The sequence below is a fragment of the Centropristis striata genome, chromosome 18 (genome assembly GCF_030273125.1).
Source record: "Centropristis striata isolate RG_2023a ecotype Rhode Island chromosome 18, C.striata_1.0, whole genome shotgun sequence".
Classification (NCBI taxonomy): domain Eukaryota; kingdom Metazoa; phylum Chordata; class Actinopteri; order Perciformes; family Serranidae; genus Centropristis; species Centropristis striata.
The window spans coordinates 28,595,467-28,610,765 of record NC_081534.1 but is presented as its reverse complement, the minus strand read 5'-3'; the positions used below and the strand labels follow the sequence as shown (position 1 = coordinate 28,610,765).

Below are 15,299 nucleotides of genomic sequence, written 5' to 3'. Positions count from 1 at the left end.
CTCGGTGTGTAAACAGATAGTAACTAAGGTAGCCAACATTGGGCTTGATCGCACATGCTGAAAAATGAAAACTACCTGTTATTATAGTGATACATTTTCCGGCAACTGCTTCTAATCCAGAACAAGCCTCATCACTTTATGCCTGGAGGCTGAAGGCTTGCTCCAGTGAAGATAATTTACCAAAAGGCTGCAAGTATGATTCATTTTTCTAATCATATTTAAAACAAGTTAAGCAAATTATGGTAAATATGATAAGATATGAACATATTTTCCCCCAGTTTACCAACAGATGTTGTCCCCGACTGCATACAATTTTTATGAAGATGTCTTGCAGAGTTTGAATAAAATCCAAGCACTCTTCATGTACATTCAAGGCATTTAAGGCAAACATGTCCACATTTTAAAAGCCTTACTGTATCTTATTTTATCTTATTTGTATTTTTATTTCCATTTCCATGTTTTAATTGACTGTTTTTACTGTTTTCAATTGTGTCTCGCTGTTTTTAATGTTTATGTAAAGCACTTTGAATTGTGCTATACAAATAAACTTGCCTTGCCTTTCCTTGCCTAAATGATGGTAAATATGATAAGATATGAACATATTTTCCCCACTATCAGTTCATTAACAGATCCCACTTACTAACCTTTCAACCCTCTGCTTGAGTTGACTACATACAATTTTTATTGACACGTCTACGAGTGAAATCCAAGCACTTTTCAAGAACATTCAAGGCACCGAAGCCAAACATGTCCAGCTTTTTAAAGCCTTTATGCTCACATCTAAATAAATGCAATTGGAGAAATTGCAGGGGGAAAGCAGATGGTTGCCCTCATGATGTCAGGAAGCGGAAAACAACTTCCTTTTCATTGTGGCGCCCATGTCAGTCAATCTAGATCTGGCACAGTCTGGTACAATCCACTCGACATTTGGTATGAAACAGCAGTTGACACTAAAGAAATGTGCAACTGGATTGTTTTATTTCACATACTAAAAGATTGTCAGTTTAAATGAATGATGGTGAAGCTCAAATCCCGGATTAATTAAGTATTTTTCAAGGGATCAAGCATTTTATTAACCTGGAAAACAGTCAAAATTAAGCATTTTCCAAACCTTCAAGCCTATGTACAAACCCCGTCTTGATATAAAATGTTTCCCCCGTAACCCGCGTACCTAAATGACTCTACAGGAGGCTGAAGTGGACTTCCTAACATGCTGAAAATAAACAGCGGTGATAAATACCCTCGCTGTCCGGTGTGACCCCCATCCTTCTTTTTAACAGGCAGCAGCCAATAGAGCGAGGCCAGCTGCATTAATTACAGCTGGTACAGTGAGCGATGTGGCTGCACAAAGATTGGATACTGAACCAGTCGACAGCAGAAACATCATTATGATTTAATTTATGAATAAAGAACAGCGCCGCATCACGCAGGCTGTCAAACTGCGGGAAACTGTCAGAATAAAGTGCACCATAGAACTAGTCCAAACTGAGCCAACACGACAACCTGCAAGCAGAGAAATAAAAGTCAACTTAATGTTAAAACAAAAAAAAAAGAAGTTCAAAAAAAGAACTAACCTGATGCGATCAGCTGGACCTGTGCGTGTGATATAGGAAGTCCCTGTAATACCTTTATATAAGAGTATAAGTGCTTCAATATGTGTGTGTTTGTGTGTCTGTACATAAAAGTATAATTTCTTTGTTCCCCCCCTTTCTGTTTTTGCCCCCCTTTTTTTTATCTATTAATTACATTTTATTATTTCATATTTATTTTATTTTACTTATTTTATTAATTATTTATTTCGACCTTGTGAGGGGTGGGTGTGTGGCATTGATTTGCTGTTTAATGTTACTGTTCTGTAACTTGAAAAATCTATAAATAAAGTGCTTTAAAAAAAAAACTGCAAAAAAACCAAGTGAGAAACAGTGCAGAAGTGGATTTAAAATGACTGAGCAGCGGTTGGCTGATGAAAATGAGCTGCAAGGTTACTCATCCAATCATGTCGGTGCGTCTGTCTGGGTGTTTATGTGAGGACGTGTATGTGCGTGTGACGGAGAAGGGCCATAACTCTGCAGGACAGCCTATAAGACTTGTGGTCGTGATCTTTTGCCCTGCTTCCTAATGAACTGCTGTGGAGCGATTACTCTCACACATGCACAACACGGCCATGAAATGTGACATGCAACACATTAAGAGCTGCAACTGGTCGGGCTGACAGGCAAACACTTGTCGACATGGACTCTCAAGACACATGCAGAGCTCAAATTATCTCCAGCGGACAGAATTTTACGAGGCGGGGGCAGAAAACCAGGACCAGACCGTGAAACTAGACCAGACTAACAACTGAAATTAACAAAATACACACCTGTCCTCTCCTCATTCGGAAAGGAAAGCATTGCAACCAAACGTGAAGATTTAACACTTTATCGAGCGAAGAACTATATTTGGTAACTTCAGTGGATATCTAAATGAGGTCCCCATGTCTCTCTGTTTGGTCGTAGAACCACATGGATTTCTTCCAGCTAATCCGCAAAGATCAGGCTACGTCACAGACGGAGACACCATGACATCTGACCAATCAGTATGATAATAATATAACAATATTAACTTTATTGAACTTGACCTCCAATGTAAAAATGAAAAATTTTGAAAAAAAATCATCTGAAAGAAACAGTTGTATTATTCTTCAATGACTTGTACGAGGAGGACTTGACTATGATGACATATTAGGGCCATGGGAGGATGTAATATTTCGAGAAAAAAGTTGCAAATTTACTAGATTAAAGTGGCAAATCTACAAGAAAAAAACTCGCAGATTTAAGAGATCTAAATTGGCAAATCTGTGCAAAAAAAGTTGCAGATTTAAGAGAAAAAAGTGGGAAAAAGCAACTTTTTTTCTCACAGATTCACCACTTTAAATCTCATAAATCTGCAAAAAAAAAATCTCGTAGATTTGCCACTTTAATCTCGTGAATTTGTATGTTTTTTACACATTCTGGCTGTATGTAATATCCTCCAATATTCTCTAGGGTTGAAATTTGGAATTTGCAAGTATTTCAATGAGTGCCCTATTAAGGGTTAAATCAAATATACTGTAGGGTTTTCCACACAAAAGTTGACAATACTGGAAGTAAAAGAAGTAAATGTTAAGTGAAACTGGTGATATGAGATCTAAACCTGCCACTGTGTTGACATTCATCCAGAGAACCGATAACGCTCCTTTCTCCTCTCCATTAACATCTAAGCCTCCACACATTTTCACACCGTGAGTAATTCATGCACCTTTTCTTTCTATATTTATCCGTCCAGAGATACTGCTCCCTGTGGTCCTGCCTGTGAACAAACTCGAACAGCAAAAAAAGCAGCACAAGCTGACTAAACAGGATATTTGTGGTATTACAAAGACACATTTTAGGAGGTTTGTGTTCATTTGCACTTGTTGCACCTCGGGAGATGGGAGACGCATTTAGCAAGATGTTAAAAAGGTGTAAATGCATCCGAGTCTCCAAGATATGACGCAATCTTATCCAAACTTATCCCAAGTGGAACTTGGAGGGCTGCTTTCCAACTGGACAAAAAACCCACTAACATCTGGCTTTCTTGTCTTTAGTGGGAGCTTTTACAAATGGCCTCCATTCCCAGGACAAAAGGCTCTACAACAGTCACACGCAGACAATTTTCGCCACTTTTCCAGCGATAACTTCCATAATTCTTTGTTACCTCAGCCACAAATTCTGTCCAACATTGTTCCAAATGTATCTTCAATAACTTTGCTTGATAATAGCATCATTCTTTTACAATTCTGAGTAAGTAACATATATGTAACCACCATCTTCCATGGTGCTTTCTACTGTTTACTTATCCCAGTTTTCTAGTGCAAAGGTGACTTTAGAAATAAAGGTAAGACATGTTCATCTATTGGCAATGGGAAAGAAGTTTATCAACTATTTGTATCAGGTTTTCCTAAATTAAAAAAAATCTGCGTATTTGCACTTATTTGGGCATAAAATGGGGTATTATTGTTTGTGCTTGCAGCCTGGGAAGAAGGACTGCAATCCAATTTGTGATTTTGCAAAATGCACATAGATTATATCATAAATCGCATCTTAAATCAGATAGATCGATATAGCGGCCGAAATGCAACATTTGCCATTCTCTGGTGAGCTGCTGCTGAAACCGGAAAAAAAGAAAAACACATCAAATATGTGGATCATCTGAGGCGCCACCACCTCCAGGCCTAGAACAACATACACATTGTTTGCTATCCAACTGTTAATGTTTTGTTTGTTTTGTTAAAAAAAAAATGACCACATGCCACATGACATGATGAGAGAGAGACAGAGAGGGAGAGAGAGAGGGCATGGCCAATGAACACAGAGAGAGACAATGCAAACAGAGATAAATGCACAGAGCAGTCGGCTAGTGTGTGTGTGTGTGTGTGTGTGTGTGTGTGTGTGTGTGTGTGTGTGTGTGTGTGTGTGTGTGTGTGTGTGTGTGTGTGTGTGGTGTGTGTGTGTGTGTGTGTGACCTCATGGTATTGTAGTTGTGGCTGAGGCCAGCAAATCTGTTAACCAGGCGTCCAGTCTGCTGCTGCCAAACACGCCGCTACTATCACCAGCTACTGCTGCTGCTGAAAACAGGTACGCACCAGGCCCACACTGACCTTTTAGTCAAAGTCAAACAGCAGCCAGTCAACAGTCTCTCTCCCTCAGTAGTGACACTGTTGTTTCTTAGCTGGACACACTTTCCTCTCTGTCAGCTTTTTGATCTCTCACGATTGGTCCAATGCCATTTCACAAAAGAGCAGAATTCCCAAGGAAACATGGCACTATTTCTCTAATCTGCAGCATGTTTGTATGGCTGACTTTATTTCTTAGCCTTTTCAGTAAAAAGTCAGCTTTCCAACTATGTTTACAGACAGGCAATTAGAAGATAAGTGGTGCAAATTAAAGCTGAAACAAGTACTTAAGAAGCCGATAATTTGCTAGACAAAAAAAGGATTTTTAAGCAAAAATTCCCCAAATCAAAATCGGACATTCAAATAAACATAATTGGATGATCAAAGCAGCTGTCAATTTTATACAGTGTGTACCGTTTCCTTTGCAATAAACTGTTTCCATTATAAGTTCCATACAAACAACAATCAATGCTATCTTTTGAACCAGTCAAACCACCACAGCAAACCATAACTTCCCATTTTATTATCATTAAAGCCTTATGCTCCAGCATTGTAAACATTAAGATCTGCTGCTTTTCATGTCATACATTAAAGTAAACGAAACATTTGTGTTTTCTACTGTTGGCAAGACATTTGAAGACGTTATTGTAAGCTCTGGGAAACTGTGATGGACATTTCCACTACTATAATGCTGATTACAGGCCAGACAATTATAAATACTGTTTTAGCTTTAGGTATCTATGCCATGGCACTTGAGGGTAATATTGCAAATCAATGCACAGGTTGTCTCTACATCAATAATATATTTTTATATTAGTTTTTGCATCAATGTGATGGAGCAGCTTGAATTGTCAGGTATATAATTTTCTGGATTAGACCATTACTGCCATTATGGTCTGGTTATTTGATCCACAAAGAGTGTCTCAATAGATTTTTCCCATCACTCTACAAAATTAAATATCATGACACAGGATTGGATCCATATCGCCCACTCCTAGTCTCAGATAAAAATATAAAAAATATGCTCCTGCATCTTATTATTTGGTGCCACAACTTGCATCAGCCAGGTAAGTGACAAAAAGCACAAATATGTTCATACTTTAAAACTACAAAACACCAATAAATGGGACCAATTATCCAAATACTCATCCAAAAGTTGAACCCAGAAACTTGAGAAAAGGCTGAGAAAATGTTTAGGGCCAAACCATGTACAGCTCCAAAGACAAACCAATAAATTACTATCTAGTTGCTATGCCAATGAACCAAAACAAGAACAAAATATCAATCAATAATGTCAATAAATATCCAGAAACATGACGGTTTCTGCACCAAAACATAGCTGTCTCAGTGTATCCACAATAACACTGGTGCCACCTGTGAGAAAAGTTCCTGTAGAGCACTGGAATCTGGAAATAGCTTGTAAAATAAAACTAAATCTGATCATGCATTACTCTGAAAACAACCCAGTCATTCCCCCGGACCACAGGAAACCCACTATCTCCACACAACACACACTTCCCGTCGGCTTCCTGCTTCCCGTGCAACAGGGAAAGAGGAGGGAGTGGCCGCTGATGTCACGGCGAGTCTGCACACATGGTGCGTTCACATCCCAAAGGAAAGAAAGTGGAGCTTCCTGCTCGTAAAATACCTTTCACCTTAAATTCAGCCAGTCAGGAGCCATCAGTTTACCCTCATCTTCTTACGGTAAGAACTTACCCAAGTGTGTGTTTGTGGTTTGTGGTTCAGCACGTCATAATTAAGAGTGAAAAGGAGCAACTTGGAAATTGTAGCGTGACAAATAAACTGCTGTATGAAGACAAATAGCTTTCCTTGTCTGCCATGTTACCGTTTTTCCACCATACTTCCACTACTGGGCGGATTAAGTTTCCCCAATTAAACTGTGAGGAAATCATTGATCAGATGTTTGGTCATTCTTGTTACAAACCTGCACCCATAAAGTTGTCTTGCAAACATTAAAACAGCCCTGTTTCTCAGTCTCTCCGCCTCCCTGGGCCACAGTGAGGATGCTAAACTGGATATGTCACAGTATATCAGCACACTGTCAGCCTATACAGTCCTGCAATGCAAAGTGGAGCTGAGAAATACATCGAGAGCCACACCAAGACATGTAGGTTGTATTTTTAACCACTCAGTTCTCTGAAATGCTCCTAAAAACTATGTTATTTCCAAACTATCCTTATAACTCTTTGCTGCAAATACTAGTCTGACTATGTTTGTATAATTATATACAGTGTTTGCCACTTGTTCGTCACCTAAAATAACAAAAAAATGGTTTTTAAAAAAAAGATTTCTTCGTCCTTTCAAAGCAACATTCCTGAATATTCCTTAAATCCAGCTATCCCATTATAGTCCCATAGTCTGTTACACTAAGAGCAAAGGTATGCAAGATCTTCCTCCACGCCTATTCAGCCTGTTGTGCGGCACAGTCTTATGTACAAAGGGTGACATGAGTGGTTACACTTCACATGTGACATTTTGTCATACAACGCAGTAACAGGCAGAGCCGGCTTTCTCATTACTGTTGTGTCATCAGCAAGTTCCTGCGAAAACAAATCCAAGACATTTTTAAGACGAGGAAACTACGATCATTAAAAACTATTTCAACAACATAACAAAAAGGAAATTCAGCACATTTACTATGAGAAGTTGTGAGTCTATAAATAAGCAGCACAACGTTGAAAAAGTATGAGATAAGATCTTTCAGTCTGTTCAGCTGAGCAAACTTCTTTACTGTCTGTCATGCTGTCTTAACCTTTTCGTCTTTCGAGCATAGAGAGTTTAACTGCGGCCAACTGGAAGTGAAACTATGTAACAGGACGTAATATTTGCTTTAATTTCCAGCTCTGCGACAACTTAAAAGCTCTACTAAAGTCTATTTAAAGGCTTTTTTATAGTCTTTTAAAAGCCTTAAATTTAGATCTAACACTTTTTCTGTCTGGTTTTCAAGCTACAGTGTGAATGTAAATGTTAAAACCTTAATGTTTAATGATATTTGGCAGCATGCAAAGATTTCAGTGGAGTTGATTTGGTGCTGAAGAAGGCCTCGTTTTCTAGTAGGATCAATCGAGAACTGGACGGGGTTAAAAAAATAAAAAAAAAAGCTGCTGTTCCCGTTTTGAACCATAAGCTTCTCATGAGTTTCTCAGGGGAAAAAATGTGGGGAAATTCCTTAGGTCAGCACTCAGGACTAGTGCAGGAGCTGATGAACTGTCCTACCTGCATCCCGCAAATAAAAGGCACAGTTCAACAACAAATCCTGACTCTGGCCGAAACTTTTCCACGGTTTACGTTAACATGATTCAGCACTAATTCCAGGAAGATCACACCTATATACACAGGAAGTTCCCTCAATATTTAACTACTTCTCCACTCTGCCCCTGCCAAGGAAAATAACACGATGCACGTCAGCTCTGCCTGATTAATGACAATGTTACATGTAATTACTGGCTTAAACAGTACCACCTGCTAATTACAAGACACCTTCTTCATGCCTATTTGTGTCGCTGGATAAACACTGCGAATGAATACTTATAAGGTGATATGAATCATCTACGCTCTATCATTTATCTTGCACTGTCTCTTACACTGTATACAAGATCTGCTTGTCCTGTACACTGTGTCAGTATGTGCTTTGTTAATATCTTAGTTATGTGCCCCCAACACTTTTATTTATTGCTTGTTTAAGCTCATGGTGCCAGTGTCCCAGAGCTTTTAAATTAAAATAAACCAGCTCACATCTAAGGTTAGGCATCAAGAACTGGCTCCAAATGTATCAAAAACTAAGATCTCCTTCAGAAAGTTGCCTTCTCAACACTCACAAGTTATATTTAGGACAATCTTGACAACTTCTTCTCTCCTATGCGCAGCTTTCCAAGCACGAGGAACTGCTGGATATCACTTGTCAACATTCAGACTCTTATACACATGAAACCTTGTGTTTGGGGGAGGATTCCTGCAGATGCTGCAGACTACAATCCCCCCAAAAAAGCACAGTGCTTCTCTTTAAAAGAGACTGAGACCCTCTTATTTTAGGTGACAGGTAGCTGTGAATAGCAAAGGTTTGAAGTGGATGAAGGACTTAAACTAGAAACTGAACCTGAACACACAGGCAACCCACCACAAACCTAAAAAGAATTATAAGATCTCTGGCGAAAATCTTTTGTTTACACACTCATGTTCCTTCATAAATGGCCAGTGTGAACTTAGACAGCCTAAATACAAAAGTGAAGCAAAGCAAACATTCCCACAACCTTTTTATTCACATAAAACAAACTGTTTTTGTGATTGCATCCGAATTCCTACATCTTTCAAGCCTGGTGTTTATTGTATTCTGCAACAATAAGCCTCACGTCTCTGCCTATGGTGGGTCCCCACGTGACCCCGAGTACCTGTTATGTTATAATGAGCCCCCACCATAAGTCCCACAGCAGGACTCTTTCAGTTTGGGTTGCAAGATTAAAAAGTTTGAGAACCTTTGCTCCAGACTAATCAGCCAACCGTGGCTAATCTAATCACACGAATGATCTCACCGCTCTCTGTGGCAGTTTGGTTTTTGAAATTCAGAAATTAAACATTATCAGATATGCTGATTTTGTGTGGGGAGTAATCTAAAATTAGTGTAAATCACAGATGATACTGTAACATATTATTACAAATGCAGCATATTTCATGCACGGCTACAATCAGGAGCAGTCTAGACAGTGTGAAGGACACTTGTGCAGCCCGGGGGCTCTACCAGCTGACATATGGGCAGGGTGTGGCGTGGCAAGGGAGGCCATGCATCTGCTTACATTTAATCATGTTCTACTGGACTCAAATCTGAGCAGTCTTCAGCTGCAAAACGCTGAAGCAACGCTCCTTGTACAGTAAGAGAATTACAGCCTAAAGAACTTCTGGACGGAGTTAATCATTCCTCACAGAATGGAGGGGTTATGTGTGCAGTATACACAACCCTGGCCAAACGGCTGGCCAGCTCCAATCCTGATAAATTAATCGGCTCAAGACGAGGAGAGGGGACCCAGTGGCCCCCCTACACCCTTATCCAAGGAGAGGAGGGGGTGGGGGTGGGCTGCCCGCCTAAAAAACGCTGCAACTGACGCAATCACAGTCATAGCTATAAATCAAAACTAATTAACCATGAGATGCACCAGTTAAAGGGTAAGGATTGATGGTTATTGACTAACTCCTTAAGGAGTTGAAACATCACCATGCCCTCGCTACTCTCTGCTAGCTAGCTAGCTGAATCCTGCAGGGAGGAGTTTCTTATCCTGTCATGTTATTAGTAAACAACCACAACTGGAGCCCAGACGGGCGATTTAATTACAGCACAGCTCCTCAATATAGTCACCCTGTTAAAATAATCGCCTATGTCATTTGCAGGAAACACAAAAAACTTCACCAAAAGTGTAACATATGACATTTATTGATCATTTCACTCAAAAAGGCTGTAACAAAGGATGGCTATTGGCATAGTAATAACACTGTGTGTAAATGATGTAACTTAAGAGAAATAAATGACAATTTTTTGAACATGCCTTTGTGACTTAAGCAAGATATGGTAACACTTTATTTTGAAGGTGTCTACATAAGAGTCACACAAGCCTGTCATAAACATGGCATGACAAGTATCATGAGCATTAATGTTACTTCAAAGTGTCATTAATGTTCATGACACATCCCATGTCATGTTTATGACACGCTCATGTCACTCTTATGTAGACACCTTCAAAATAAAGTGTTACCATGTCTTGCTTAAGTCACAAAGGCATGTTCAAAAAATTGCCTAAGTCACATTTTATTTTGACTTAGGCATAATAAATCCGCTTAAGTCACACACTTGACATAGGCCATTATCTTAAAGGGGTAAAATCACATGATCTGATCAACTGAGGATGGAGGTGATTTTACCATAGGTGGCTATGAGGAGATGATTTAGGTAAAAAAAACAAAACATTTTGACAAAAAATGACTTAGGCGGTTATTTTAACAGGGTGGCGATATGTTGCAGGGTCAAATGATTGCTGGTCAAACAAGCAGCTCGCACTAAGCTAGCTCATGTAAGGAAGGACAATGCAGGGCGACGTGACGTGCTCTGTGCATTGCCCTGACACACAGATTGTGCTATAGCATCAGTGCTTTGACTGCCCTACCTGGTGGAAGCATTTACGCCCAGCTTGTTGCTAAGACTTTAAGCTTTTATCTATTTGCCCTGCGTATCAAACAACCTCACCGTGTTACTGGGTTTGTCAGCCATTGCAGGCACTGCTGCAAGCCAATACACACTGCTAGCACTGGCATGGCTGGGTACAGCACAGATTCGGTGTCTTATTTAAACAGCAAAGACATGTGTTGAAGAGAAACACCATAATTTAGGGTTGCACGTTTGTTCCATTTAACACAAGGGCGGGGTTCGTGTTTGCTCTACAGGTAATGTGCTTGCTAACTAGTTAGCCAGCTAGCCCCGATACGAGCCGTTCCCTCTTCTACTGGAGATAACAACACACCAAACTCTATTCACAATCTGCCCATTCAGTTTCGCCTCTCTTATCACACACACACAAACATCCGACAAAATACTTGAAGGTGTTCAATAAACCATTTGGATCCAACTCCAAATTCGGGATATGTTTTATGCACTACATGCAAAGTGGTTTTGTAAACTGTCAACTTTAATAATCACTCTTACTATGAAGCTGCTAGCTGCAAATAGACACTCGTGTCGTTTCAGTCACATCGTTTAACATTCATGTATGACATGTGCAATAGGCTTTATTTTTAGTGTAGAACATGTGCAATAAGCTTTTTCTCTGTGTGACATGTGCAATAGGGTTTTTCCTTTACAATGTGTATCTGTTTACATTCCCTTACTTGTGTGATGTCCTTTTTTCGTTTGTTTGTTTGATGGGTGCATGCCTTGGTTTGTTATTTATTTAATATTTATCTTTTTTGCACTGGTGGGAGAGCTGTGCCACACACACACACACACAGGTTTGTGAAGCAAACACAGGCATCTAACTATCTGCCTGTCTTCCCCTACACTTACACACTTGGAATATTTATTTTTCCTGAGCAAAACACATATTTCAATGGGAGAAGAGAAACCATATTCAAACACAAATCAACTTCAATGAAGAAATATTTAAAAAAAATCAATCACAAAGCACTACTACTCGATACACATACAAACCACAGCAGAATATATTAATTTACTATTTTTAATTTGTCCACTTCAGGATATTATATGTTGGGAAATGTGTGGGGAAACTCTGCTATGAGCAAAATAAAAAGTTTCTCTGCCCAGTGAAAGATTATTTTTCCCTTTTTGAGACAATTAAGTCAAAATATTGAACTAAATTGCACTATACTGCCGTAAAAATGACTTTTAAGGCATTTCCCCCCTAAATTTGGTAAAAACACACCCAAACACACACATCCTATCTACGGTTATTTATTCAATATTTATCTTTTTTGCACTGGCGGGAGAGCTGTGCCTCAATTTGGTTGTGCTAAGGTATTTTTTATACTACCGTGCAATGCCAATAAAGACTCTATTCCACTCTATTCTATTCTATTGTACACAGCTGTGGGCGGTAGCTAGCAGCCAGCTAGCGTTACGTTAGCGTGAAATGTTCCTAAAAGGAATTATTTTATTAAAACATGTAGTTAATCTACACGCAGATATCTAATTCGTCTGTTTGGTCGACATGAAAGCGCAAATGTGTGTTTAATGTCAAAGGCCTCGTGCTGTAGAATGTGACGTAGTAAATGACCAGATTTTTCAATGGAGTTTGGCTTTGGTTCTCCTCATGCACAGACCGCCGAGTAAATAAACCACGCTGCCCACAACACCTTTAAACATTTCCACAGCCAAGTGGGAGCTCCACGGACCACGGACCACGGACCCCCCCCCCCCCCCCCCCCCCCCCCCCCCCCATTCCCCCAGGAGAGGCCCCTGCGGCTCCGCGGCCTCTCCTGCTGCTCCGGGCCGGGCTCCTACCTCTGTGGGCCGGCTGATCTCGAACAGGTCGAGCCGGTTGGCGTTCCAGTGGTTGATGATGTCGGCCAGCTTCCTCCTCTCCTCCTCCCTGCTCCCCGACATGGTGCACAGCCTGTCTGACCCGCTCCGTCCGTCCGTCCCAAACTGTTGAATAAAACTTCCCGTCACGTTAGTCCACAGGAGGAAAAACCCCGCCGCCACGGAGACCGAGAGGCTCAGGTTGTATCGCCGGTACTTTGTGTCGGTGTGTGTGTGTCTCTGCTCACCGACCGACCTGCTGTCTCATCTCTTTCTGCTTCGCGTTCACTGTGCGACTCTGCGCGCCCCCGCTACACTCAGCGTGCGCGCCCCCGGTACTCTCAGCGTGCGCGTCCGTGCATGCGCAAAACTGTTAACTGTTTGAGGCCCGGTGGACGAGATTCATGACGCTGCTTTTCCTAAATGCACTCCGGTATTTAGGGTTAATAATAAGGATTTATTGTAGTAAGAGGGATTACGTCAATATGTGTTAATTAAACCCCCCCTTTTTTTTTTTTTTATTTAAGCCTCTAACCGATTTATTTTACGAATTTGATCATATTTATTTTCGATAAACCAATTATTTTATTAAAAAATATATATTTTTAAATAAATTCCACAACATATTAATTTGTTTGTTTGCACATTGAATACAATAATTGTTGAATACTAATAATAATCATGGTAATTTAAAAAATAAAATTATTTTATTTTTTGTATTCATATAAACACATAAATATATTATATAAAATGCAACAATAACATGTAAAATAAATTAAAACATTAAAATTCAGCAGAATAGAATTAAATGAAACAAACAAAAGGGATAAAAAATAATGTAATGGTTCTTTGAGCAAAAAGTATTCTAAAAAAATTACATAAATATATTATTTAAAATATTTAATAATGAAATACTACAAAAATAATAATAAAGGTCAGTTGAATAAAATTAAATAAACACAAGGGAAAATAATGGCAAAAAATATAAAATAATATTAATAGCATGCAAAGGTCTAATGACAAAATGTATACAATTTTAAAAAATCACATACATATATTATAAAACATGCAACAATAAAACAATACAATCTTTTTTAAATACATTTTTAAAGTCATTTAAATTTAATTTAATGAAATAATCACAAGGCATAAAACATAATGCAGAAATAAACTAAAAAATACATAAAATTAATAAAATAGAATAGAATAAAATAAAATAAACACAAAGGAAAACAATCATGTAAAAGAAATATGCAAAGGTCCATCTCCAAAATGTATAAACATTTTAACAAATCATATACATAAATTATATAAAATGCATATAAAATGTATATATAAAATTAAACAATAAAATGTTTTAAAAAATATAATTTTTCATTAAAATTGAATGAAATAAAAAAAACACAAGAATTTAAATATAAATATAAATAAAGCAGAAATAAATAAATTAATACAATGAAATTGTTTTTTTTTAGAAATAAAATAAATAAATGTTAATAAAATAGAATAAAATCAAATAAACACATGGGATGAAAATAATGTACAAAAAACAACTAATAAAAACAAAAAAATGAAGGCTATAAGAGTGAAAAGAGATATTAAAAGGATCTGTCTTTAATTTCCTTCTAAAAATAGTTTAGTCCGTCAGCATGCTAGGTGAAATTCAGTCTCTCACCTTTATGAAGGTTTTATACTGTATGATGATGTATAAAAAATGGATAAAAAATGACCAAAAAATACACAAAATTACAACAACAAAAAATACACAAAATGAGTTCACTGAGTTCTCCTAAATGAATCATTTCCCTCTCTGGCTCGCCTCGCTGCTTCCTCGTTTTCATGAGTTCACTCTGCAGCCAGTTTCCTCTTTTCACATCGCATTGTTTTGTTCCCTGTATGTTTGCTGCTACTAAAACTGGAGGCTCACGACCATAATGTGCTCTCTAATCTGCTCTGATTAGCTGCTTCTTTACAAGTCTTTTATCACATGTTTGCCTGCGTTGTTAGCTCTCACTGTTTTGTCTTTACACTTTGTTTGCATCAGCTTTTTAATCTGACTTTTCCTCCTTTAAACTGTTACTGTAAGTTAGATAAAGGGTGAACGGCATTCCTAAATGTTATCATCATTTATTTAAAAAACTGACAGATAAGAGGGGGTAGTTGCGGTCAGAGTTGGAGACAAAATAATTGATAAGGTGAGAGGGCGAGGACATGAAACCAGCGTGTGATTCTCATCTCTGAGTGTGTGAAGTGAGATGATCTCAGAGGCTGTTTATCAGAGCTTCACTCCTCCGTTTATCACTGATCACCAGCTCCTATTAACTCTGTGGAGTCTGGGGCTATTTTTGAATCCTGTTCATCCTGTATGCCTGTATACACCACTTAAAAAATGTTTAAATGTTATTTATTCTGACTTACTGGATCAACATTTGGAACCAAAAAGAAACAAAGAAAAACCAACATAAATGTGATCTTGTGATTGTGTGTGATCCTGTCATCCAACTCTGGTTTTTATTTTAGTGGGACTCTATTTTGTTTGTGTCTTGTGTGTTTAGCGTAACAATTTTGGTCATTTTGTGTCTTTTTTAG

General features: G+C 38.5%; 1 protein-coding gene across 1 annotated transcript in view; it reads right to left on the bottom strand.

The window, feature by feature from the left end:
- afdna (afadin, adherens junction formation factor a) overlaps positions 1-12,990 on the bottom strand; it is a 150,544-nt gene extending 137,554 nt beyond the window's left edge. The window contains 1 exon segment of the mRNA XM_059356425.1: positions 12,693-12,990. Within this exon segment, the coding sequence (XP_059212408.1) occupies positions 12,693-12,794 (102 nt within the window). The 5' untranslated portion in view covers positions 12,795-12,990.
- Between the last annotated feature and the right edge of the window lie 2,309 nt (positions 12,991-15,299).